General features: G+C 50.0%; 1 protein-coding gene across 2 annotated transcripts; it reads left to right on the top strand.

The window, feature by feature from the left end:
• Nucleotides 1-2,631: 2,631 nt before the first annotated feature.
• Dmrt2 (doublesex and mab-3 related transcription factor 2) lies at nt 2,632-10,128 on the top strand. Of its 2 annotated transcripts, XM_070035451.1 has the most exons (5): nt 2,632-3,028; nt 3,721-4,326; nt 6,024-6,126; nt 8,009-8,089; nt 8,832-8,917. In XM_070035451.1, exons 2-4 carry the CDS (start codon nt 3,766-3,768, stop codon nt 8,062-8,064), a joined length of 720 nt encoding a protein of 239 aa, XP_069891552.1. In that variant the 5' UTR covers nt 2,632-3,028; nt 3,721-3,765; the 3' UTR covers nt 8,065-8,089; nt 8,832-8,917. The 2 variants fall into 2 exon arrangements, with proteins under 2 accessions (XP_069891552.1, XP_069891551.1); XM_070035450.1 differs by lacking the exon at nt 8,009-8,089 and having other exon boundaries at nt 2,636-3,028; nt 8,832-10,128.
• Nucleotides 10,129-10,600: the final 472 nt, after the last annotated feature.

The following is a 10,600-nucleotide window of genomic DNA, read 5'->3' as shown; positions in this document are numbered from 1 at the left end:
GTGCGAGGGACACGGATCCTGGGCTGGTCGTCCAGGATCCTGCGCGTCCAAGCGTGATGGTACGTATGGGGGGGGGGCGGGGACCACTTTCCCCACTTCAGGGTCTGATGGGGAGCACCCTGGGAGAAGCCACTAGTCGGTGGCTGCCAGACCCTTCCCAGGCCGCGGTCCCCCGTCCTCTCCGGGTCCCAGGAGCCAGCTCCAGCCGCCCCCCCCTCCCAGGCGAGGTGTACCGCGCTCTCCTAACCATTTATTTCTATGGTTGCAGTTCCAGGGCTGCGCGCTCACCCGTTTACTTTCAGTTTAGGAAACGGTCGCTCACCCCTCTCCACCGCCGTCTCCCCCCACCCCGTTTCCTCTTCTGTGCTCCCTCAATCTGGTTTATCCAAAAGTTGACTTTGTTGCTATTTAAAATGACCAGCAAAGGGCTAACGATGTCACCTCTTCACTCCCGCCGGGCTGTAACAGCAAGAGAAGAAAAGCCCAATTGCACCGTGGAGGCGGCGGCGGTGGGGCTGGGATGGGAGGGAGGGGTTAGTTTGTGGAAACGTGGAGAAGCCCGTTGGCCTAGGTATGGGGGAGGTGCGGGGTGGGGGGGGAGGGTGATTTTTATTTTAAGGGACTGGGGTAGGAGGGGTGGTGGAGATGGAGAAGAATTCTATTCCTGTGGAATAGCCCCTAACTCTAGTACTAAAATCAGGAGTGCAGGGGAAAGGAAAATAATAATAATAATAATAATAATAATAATAATAATAATAATAATAATAATAATAATAATAATATACATGTCACCCAAACGCACTGCCAGTGTTTCCTATGGAGAGCCGGGAGCTTTAGGGCCCCACCTAGGACAGAGATCCTCATCACTTTTCCAGGAGTCCTCCCCAGATTTCTCTGGGTGCTCCAAGGTTTTCCTCATTGGGGATGGAGGGAGCCAAAAGAAAAGAAGAGAAGCAAAGAAAACTGAGACGAATCTAGGTGTAGGGTGGTGGGTTGGGGGCCAGCCTGGTGTTTCCAAAGGAAAACTTTGTCCCCGAAGTCAAACAACAAAATTTCAAAAAGGAAAAACAAAACCAGACAAAACAAGCCGGGAAGAAGAACATTGTTTCCGCTGTGGTTAAGACTTCAAACGCTCCCACGGAGGCGGGAGAAAAATGCACCTCGATGAGATAAGAAAGCATGCAAAAGGGGAAGCTCAGACTGCCTGGTGTTGGCAAAGCAAAGGCACCTGCATCTCAAGTCCGAGGCAGGAGAGCGCAGTGCCCAGCTCTCGGCAGTCACCCTCGGAGATGGTTAACCTCTAGGGGGAACATGCAGGTGCGTCCACTTCCTTTCCTGGGGAGCAGTACCCGCAAACATGGGAATCCAGTGCTTGGTCATCCGGAGAGAATTTTTCCCTCCTCACGACGAGCCTAACCATACCTGACGTTCTTACTTCGATGCGCCTGGCTCATTGCTACACAATCAGAGAATCCGTTCAGCAATTACCTCCAACAAATCGTTCTTGCGGGCCTACTATGTGCGTGGCACAAGGCAATAAAAATTCCTCCTCGGTTTCCTAAACAGATCCTTCTGGAGAGGGCTTGATTGCTCAAGGAAGGCAACCAGAAAAGCATCTGCGTGATTTTTAAATGCATCCCAACGAGCAACACAGTAGCGTTGACTTTAGAGGACCAAGGTCTTCCGTTCATTGAACTGGAAATGTAACCGTTCTAAATGGTTTTGCTTTTGTTTTGGCGAAAGATTTTTGTGGGAGATGAAGAGAGTCCCTTTTCATTGCAAATATATGCATGCAGACCTCCCCCAATCAACTCATTATCAAGAGAACTATGTTTAAATGCATGCTTAGGGCACAGTGTCCCCCTTCCCCCCTTGATGCATCGCAAGCTTTCCCATCCTCGCCCCAATTCACCGCGATCGTTATTTCAAATAGCAGAGAAAGAAATGTGACCTGACCACCTGCCTCCCCAGGGGCTCTGTGAACTAAATGAGGAGCCATGTTTATCTCCAAGATGAGCAACGCTGGTCACACACATACACGCGCACGCACACGCACACCACCCACGGGTCATCTGCACCCCGACTAGACGCTGAAAAGGACTTAGTCTTAGGGCAGAGAGAAGGTTAGAGTAGCCCGATCTCCAGCCCCGCGGTGCGAGGCCTCGAGTCCGGGGGAAGCCATTGGAGATGCTGCTAATGAGGGATGGGCGCCAGCCAGTTTTGATCTCGGCCTCCTGATGTGCTTTACCTTCTCTGGCGGACAACGCGATGCGTACGAGTTTTGTCTCCGCCAGCGTCCGAGCCCTCGGGGTGAAGGAGCCCTTCTCTCCCGCAGGCGCGGTGGCGCTTCAGGGTTTAGCTTCAGGAACCGGGACCCCGGCTGCTGCGAAGGCCGGGCGGGCTGAGTCTGGAGGAGCCGGGCTGGGAGGTAGCGCGTATCCGCCCGGAGGAGGAGGAGAAGGGGGAGGAGGACGCCCCAGATGGCTGGCGTCGGCCAATCAGCGCGCACACCGCCTGACAACTGGCCAATCGGAGGGCGCGGAGCTGGGTGGAGTGTGGGGAGGCGAGTGGATAATACTAGGGAGGGGAGCGGAGGCTGGAGACCGCGGTGTGGGCGCCGCACACCCCGCCGTGGCGTGCGTGCGTGCCTGCGCCTGCGGGGAGAGGCGGCGTGGAGAGCCGGCGACCAGGGCTGGCCGGGCCTCTTGGAGGCCCGCAGAAGTCGAAAGCGGACTCAGCCCCAGGGCACAGCCCCGGGCTGGAAGACGGAACAGAACTTGGCAGAGTTTGGGAGGCGCTGGGAGAGGACTTCACCTCCCTCCCTTCCCGGCTCCTACACTCTCCTCTACCTCCCTCCCTCCCATGCCCACCTAAAGGGGCTCGGGGCCGCCTGTCATCCCCACTCTCAGGTTTCGTGGCGCGGGGTGGCCGCGCTCCCTTCCCTCCCCGCCCCATTTCCATTTGCACGCACCCTCTGCAGCCCGATCCTCAAGCTGGAGACCTTTGGACTCTGGGCCTCCGAGTTCTGGTGAGTTCGGCGATGCCTGCGGCCGGGGTGTCGGGGAGGAGCCAAGGGCTTGAGCCACCTTTCCACGTCGGTTCTGTTTGACTGGCCTGTCTGGCTTTCCTGGAAATCAAGAAGCGTGGCTCAGCCCTGTGCGGGGTGATGCCGATCGAGTGACTGTCGGTTTTCAGTTGCCTCTTTGGGGGTGAGGGGAGGGGGTGATGGAAGACCTTCTCCAGGGTCCCGGTGGTGGTGATGGTGGTGTAGGGGAACGAGAGGCTTTGGGGAAGCGTCAGTGTTGTTTGTGGCAGGAAGAACACCCGCATCGGTGCGCTTTTCTTGCTTTTCTTTCCTCCGATGTGCACCCCGGCCGTGGGAGTTGGGTCTGGCAAGGCCTGAGGGTTAGGGCGGCCTGGGCAGAGGCGGTGGCCCCGTGTCTGAGGTCAATGAGCTCCTGGGGGATTTGTTTCTGGAGGGCTGTGTTTGTTGGTGGGTCAGGTGCTTACAGATCATCGGGAATCCATGACATGAAACTCCCTCCTTCCCCCGTTGGACTGTGGATCGCTGGGGCCCTTAGAGATACAAGAAAGGACTCCGGGAGGGAGGAGGAGAACTCGAGGCAGAAGCCTGGCCTGTGGAAGGCCCGGGCCGCAGGCTCAGGCCTGGCCCCTGCCGACCTCGGGCGCGTCTTGGGACCGGGTTCTGTGTCTCTCCAGAGTGTGGGCAGCCGAGACCAGAGAGGCACCGCGCGCGCGCGCGCCATGGCCGGTCGGCCAGCAGGTCCTGGAGCCGGGGACTGGGAGATCGACGTGGAGAGCTTGGAGCTGGAGGAAGAGGACGGCCGTGGGGCGCCGCCGCCACCGCCACCCTCGCCACCCAGCCCGCTGGCGGCGGCCCACGGGGCCGGCGAGGAGGAAGAGGAGGAGGAGGACGACGAGGACGACGCGGAGGACGCAGACCCGGAGGAGGACGGTGACAGCGAGGAGACGGGCGCCTCGCCACCGCCGCGGGGCCCGGGCGGGCCGGAGCCAGCGGGGGCAGAGCGCCCGCCGAGGCCCCCGCCCCCCGCGCCCCGGCCGTCGCTGCCGCCGTCCGGCCCGGCGGAGCGCGGGGCCGAGGCGGGCGGCGGCCCCGAGCCGCGCAAGCTGAGCCGCACGCCCAAGTGCGCGCGCTGCCGCAACCACGGCGTGGTGTCCTGCCTCAAGGGCCACAAGCGCTTCTGCCGCTGGCGGGACTGCCAGTGTGCCAACTGCCTGCTGGTGGTGGAGCGCCAGCGCGTCATGGCCGCCCAGGTGGCGCTCCGGAGGCAGCAGGCCACCGAGGTGCGTGCGCGCGGGGCCCTCGCCGGCCCGGGCTGGGGCGCGCAGCCGTGCGTCCCGGGTCACCCCGGGGAGTCAGGAGGGGACCGGGCCGCGACCCACTGCCCTTGTGATGCTGACACCCCCCCCTCCCCAACTACTAGAGAGTAGTCTCAGGAGGGAGGGAAGGCCGGGGACCTTGGCCGGACCTTTATTCCTATTGAAAAGCAGAGTGCGTGGAGTTTCCTTTGAGACCCGGGGTGTGTGTGTGTGTGTGTGTGTGTGTGTGTGTGTGTGTGTGTGTGTGTGTGTGTGTGACTTTATGATTATGACTATTCATGATCATTACTATTACTGTTATTCTTGTGCTGGTTTTGGGGGGTTTGAACTCAGGGCCTGGGCGCTGTCCGTTAGGGGAGGCCCCCACTTTTTGTGTGTGTGATTAATTGAAGATGCGAATTCTCATTTCTGGCTTTGAAGCCAGCATCTCAGATCTCAACCTCCTGAGTAGCTAAGATGAGAGGTTTGGGCGATGGTTGCCCCGATGTTAATTTATTTCAGTTAGTTTCGGTGGCGGGCTGGGATGGGCTGAGGGAGGTGGCCACAGGGCCAGGCCTCGATTCCCACAGGCAGGCCGGGTCCCCAGCGCTCCGCAGTCACCTTTAGCGACAGGACGAATCTTGTGACAGAAGGAGACCAAGTCGGGCGTCTGCAGCCCCCAGCCGGTGTGGCCAAAGATTCTGTGCAGGGGTCATGGGGCACGATGGGGCTCAGGTGGGAAGAGAACAAGGGTAGTTGTTAGAAGAGAGGCTTGGATTTATCATATATATATATATATATATATATATATATATATATATATATTATTTTAAACAGTTGATGTCAGGGCAAACAAGGGAAGCTGTACAGAGCCTCTTCCTAGGTGCAGAGAAGACGAAATGAAAATAAAATTGCCATGTTGGGGATGAAACCAGGGTCTCACTGGTGCTAGGCTAGCGCTCTGCCACTGAGCCACACTCCCAGCCCCGGGAGAGCTTTCCATTTGACCTTCTTGACAGATATCCACTGGCAACTAGGTCAACATACATGCCAAAGCAGGTGAGGTCCCAAGGGAGAGAGCGTCCTCCCCCCCCTCCCCCCCATCCTGGTCCCTCACCAAACATACCTCTTCTTGCAAGCTTCCCCATCATCCTCTGGGTTGGATTAGAAGAGAAAATTCCAGAATCCCACTGACCTGGGGGGTAACATAGGCCGGGAGTGGTGAGGGAAGGTGGTGCTGAATGCAGGAAGACTATTTCCCCTCTCCATCACCCTATTTTATCCACCCTATCTGGGAAGATGCTTGTCCTGCTTTTCTGCTCAACTGCCCTTTAAGGTCCTGTGCACGTTCACCCCAATGCAATCAGCTCAGCCGTCTCTTCGGGAAGGACTCCCTTAGCCATTCATTTCACCTCCCTCCATGTCACTTTGGTGACATTTTCCCTGAAGTATTTCTAGAGTGACTGCTAACTAGTTACAGGCTCAAGAGAGAGCTTCAAACTGGTGAACTTGGGATTAAGGGTGTGCATTTTAACTTGTTTGGAATGGTTCCCCCCTCTCGCCCCCAGGATAGCAAAAGAAATATATTTAGTTTGGTGTAGGTTTTAGAAGCTTTATTAATAATACCCTTTCTATTTCTCCTACACTTTCTTTCAAGGCACTGATGTTTGTTGTGTTTACAGGACAAGAAGGGACTTTCTGGGAAACAGAATAATTTCGAGCGCAAAGCTGTGTATCAGAGGCAAGTCAGAACACCTAGTTTGTTGGCCAAAAGCATTTTAGAAGGTAAGGCAATGCTTAATTACTCTTTAGCCTCTTGAACTGAGTTGAATGACTCTCATTATTCAGACATATGACATAATTCTCTCTCTCTCTCTTTCTCTCTCTGCTCAAGGCTAGAGCTCTACCACTTGAGCCACAGCTCCATGTATGGTTTTTTTTTTTTTTTTTTTGATGGTTAACTGGAGATAAGAGGCTCAGGGACTTTTCTGCCTGGGCTGGTTTCAAATCTCCATCCTTTGCTCTCAGCCTCCTGAGCAACTAGGATTATAGACACAAGTCATGGTGCCCTACTTCATACTTGGTAACATAATGAAGAAGATATCTGCAGAGAAAGCAATTTTTATTAGGAGGAAAATAAGGTCCAGGAAGGGGCATCCTCATACTTGGTGTCATCATTACTTTTTAAGAACCCTGCTCACATTTTAAGAGCTAATAGGTTAAGTTGGAATCCATGTGAAATTTGGCTCAGATATACATTGCAAAATGATCCAGGAGCAGATGTTTTGGAAGGAAATAAATGAATGAAAATGCTCACGTACCAGACCCCTTCTCTTTCCTTAGCTGTAAGGAGCTACTTGGACAAAGTATGTGAAGCAAAGTCAGCAATGGGTGATTAATCAGCACCTTTAGTCTGGGATTCAACTTCAGATTCCATGCTTTTCCATTGTACTCTTTCCTCCCTGGCCATCGAGATAACTGCTATTCTATTCCACACTTTTATCTTGGACAGTTAAGGTTGTAGAATCTCAAAGACAAAGTTTGAATCAAACAAGCAAAGTAGAGGTTGAATTTGAGCAGTGTGAATTCTCCCCATGTTTTCACATTTGGTTCCTTTTCCTTAATGTATTACTGATATTCTAAAGCATCATTCTTTGGGTAGTGTTTATTAAATCTGCTAAGTGATTGCTGGGCTACCTCTCATGGCTTTCTTTTGGCTTCTTTAAATTTTCTTGAAATTTACCTAAGAGAAACTCTGTATTAGCTTTAGTCCACATCAGAAAGTTCCCATGGAAAGAATTTTTTTTTTTCCTTTAAAGTGAATAGATATTTGAGTTCTTTCTTCAGTTCATTCTTTTTCTCGTGTTGCCTCTGAATTCAGTTGATGCAGGGCAGGTTTTAAAGTTTGTGTCTCACCCAGTGCTGTGCACTTCTGACCTTAGAGAAGATTCTCATGAAGTAAAAACGAATTGGGTTACATAGTGGGTAAACAGATTTATAACCATAGGAACCACATTGATAAATTGAAATTTTGCCAAAGCAATTTGAGAAGTCAGAGGACTAAACGGAACAGTAGAGTCAAGTAAATAACTTCCTGGCAAACACTTGGGAAAGAAATTGGAAACATTAATTTTCAAGTTTTATTTCATTTGCAAATGAATACAATGGGTTGGTCACCATGTATGCACAAATATCACCACGGATCCTTCAAACAAATTTGATAGTGGTGAGTGTTTGGAAATGATGACACACTCTGAGTATTTCATGCCACCAGGAATTCTGTTTACATTACACTAATCTCTGGTTTTGATTTTGTCTCTATTCATGAAATGTGTGATGACTTAATCTTCATTTTAATGATCGCTTGTTCAACCATTTTGGTATCTGGCCAACATGATTGAGCTTGGGAAAAATGCTTCAAACCTGTTATTTTGAATATAACTGGGAATACCCTTGGCGCCCCCCACCTCCAGTTTTGTTTTGCTTTTGCTTTTCTTTATTTGTACTGGTTGTTAAGGGGAAGACCTGGCTAAATTGTCCATTGTAAAGTATGTTTGACTAGTAACAGCACTTTTCAATTTTCTATGCTTCTCTATTTCCTTAGGTCTTTTTTGTTCTTTTTCTCCTCACTAATCTCCTTTAACTTTCTTTTTTCTTTTTCTCCTAGTTCTCCTTGGATTATTCTACAACTGTAACAATATGTACATAATGAGGCATCTTTAGAAAATAAAAGTGACTTCAGCTCTAGGTATAGATATATAATTTTTTCTTTTTTCTTTTTTTTGTGTGCCAGTACTAGTGCTTGCACTCAGGGCCTGGGCACTGTTCCTTAGCTTTTTATTCTCAATGCTAGCTCTCTATTGCCTGAGCCACATCTCTAATTCTGACTTTTTGCTGATGAATTGGGGTTAACAGTCTCATGGACTTTTCCTGCTTAACTTGGCTTTGAACTGTGATCTTCAGATCTTAGTCTCTTGAGTAGCTAGGATTACAGGCATGAGCCACTGGCTAGATACCTTTTAAAATAATGAACACAGATGAAAAGGAAAGAAGGCATTGGTTGACGCAAGATGGACATCTTTATCTCTTAATATGTATGAATCTGGGAAGAATATTAAAGTCTCAGTCAATAAATACACTTGTTCAAGCAAGCAAGCAGATAAACATATATATATATATGTACACACACACACACACACACACACACACACACACACACACACACACACACACACACACACACACACACACACACATATGAAGATACATATCCCCAAACCAAAAACCAGGAACAAATGTTACAAGATGGAAATGTTTTCCCCAGAGGAAACAAATCGAAATTGAACCTAAACTTTTGCTCTCTATTGAAAAGTATTAGGGATCTAGAATTATGCACAATTGTTCTACTGAGTTGTGGTGTTTCCTTTGGTTTTTGCAGATTTTCATCCCGAAATGCTAATCTCTTTGCTGTGCACGTTTGCATGTTTCAGGTTATCGCCCCATAACAGCCGAGACTTACCTAGGAGGGACCCTACCTTTGCCTCCTCCAGTTAGTGACAGAATGAGGAAAAGAAGGGCGTTTGCTGACAAGGAATTGGAGAACATTATGCTGGAGAGAGAATACAAAGAGAGGGAGATGTTGGAAACTTCTCAGACTGCTGCTTTGTTCCTGCCCAACCGCATGGTACCAGGACCTGAATACAACTCCTTCAAAAGCGCTTATAGCCCATCCCCAGGGGAGCCAGCGAGCAAGGAATTCTGCAATTTGATGCCCACCTGCCTTGATCTTACCATGCAGTATTCAGGATCTGGGAATATGGAACTGATTTCTTCTAACGTCAGTGTGGCCACGACTTATAGGCAATATCCGCTGTCTTCAAGATTTTTCGTTTGGCCCAAGTGTGGTCCCATTAGTGACACCCTCCTTTATCAGCAGTGCTTGCTAAATGCTACCACCTCAGTTCAAGCCCTGAAGCCAGGGGCCAGCTGGGAGTTGAAAGGAGTCCGGGACGGGCTCAGTGCAGAACAGGACATGCTGCCTCCCAAACTGGAAGGTCCCATGGTACTGCCTCACACTCCAGAGATCCAGACATCCAGAAGTGACCTGCAGGGTCACCAGGCCACCCCACAGAGGTCTGCTTTCTCCCCTCCCCGGCGGAATTTCTCTCCCATTGTTGACACGGACTGCCTGGCAGCTCAAGGGCAAGTCTTAAACAAGATCAGCAAAGAAAACACCAGGCACCCAATGCCACTTAAACCTAATCCATTCCATTCATTACTCCAGCAAACACAAAGTGACAAATTAGGTCCTGAATTGAAAGCACCACCATTTGTCAAAGAAGCCTTTGAAGAGACCCCAAAGAAACGCAGGGAGTGTCTGGTCCAGGAAAACCAGAGGTACACATTTACAATAGATAGGTGTGCAAAAGACCTTTTTGTAGCCAAACAAGTTGGAACAAAACTCGCGGTGAATGAACCGCTGTCGTTCTCTGTCGAGTCTATTCTCAAGAGACCCTCATCTGCCGTCACTCATGTCTCTCAGTGAAAGGCTGCTCCCATGGACAGCTGGATTCTTCTGCAGCCTCAGAGCATTCTTGCCATGTGCTTTTTTTTCGTTTTAAAATAAATGTTTGTATAAAGAAATTTCTAACGTAAATGATGATTCCTACAAATTCTATATATTCACATGCATGTACCTTTCCCTATCACATCAATATATTTAAACCTGGAACTTGCTGAAGGGGCAAATTGTAAAGTTCTCTGCTTTACATTTCAGAAAGCAATAAACTTGACATTAGCTTTTAAAGACCCATTATTTGTGGAGGCAAATAGCTGTCTCTGTCTAGATGACATGGTATCCTTGAAAATGTGTTCTTTATTTTTCTGGGATTCTCTGTATTTTCAAGTGAGCCTGCTGGTCCCTGGTGGTCACAAGAGTATTCCTAAAGTGCTTTAGTTTTAGATGAATTTGCTTGTTTATTTTGTAGCGGTGCAGATCAAATCAAGGGCTGTGTGCAAGGCAGGCCAGCATTCCACCACTGAGATGTACCCTTGGATCTAGTTTTGCATTTTGAAGGACATAGATGGAGGCAAAAAATAAATTTAAGGAGAATGTTAGGAGAATGTTAGGGCTGGTTGCATATTTATAGAATCATCATTTCATACTGTTGGACAAAGTGGAATTAATTTGAAGGGAAATCAAGTGTAACATCTTATTTATATCATGAGGTATGTCATTGGAGTGGATTTCTTTTAACCC

The sequence above is a fragment of the Dipodomys merriami genome, unplaced genomic scaffold (genome assembly GCF_024711535.1).
Source record: "Dipodomys merriami isolate MVZ:Mamm:240054 unplaced genomic scaffold, mDipMer1.0.p SCAF_26, whole genome shotgun sequence".
Lineage (NCBI taxonomy): Eukaryota > Metazoa > Chordata > Mammalia > Rodentia > Heteromyidae > Dipodomys > Dipodomys merriami.
The sequence above is the reverse complement of the archived record's forward strand: the minus strand, read 5'-3'. Positions and strand labels throughout refer to the sequence as shown.

What these genes read in the sequence shown, in the direction of transcription:
- Dmrt2 (XM_070035450.1), top strand. Translation starts at nt 3,766, where the DNA reads ATGGCCGGTCGGCCAGCAGGTCCTGGAGCCGGGGACTGGGAGATCGAC. An exon ending in GGAGGCAGCAGGCCACCGAG is followed by an intron (nt 4,327 to 6,023) that starts GTGCGTGCGCGC and finishes TTGTGTTTACAG; the next exon opens with GACAAGAAGGGACTTTCTGG. An exon ending in GGCCAAAAGCATTTTAGAAG is followed by an intron (nt 6,127 to 8,831) that starts GTAAGGCAATGC and finishes TGCATGTTTCAG; the next exon opens with GTTATCGCCCCATAACAGCC.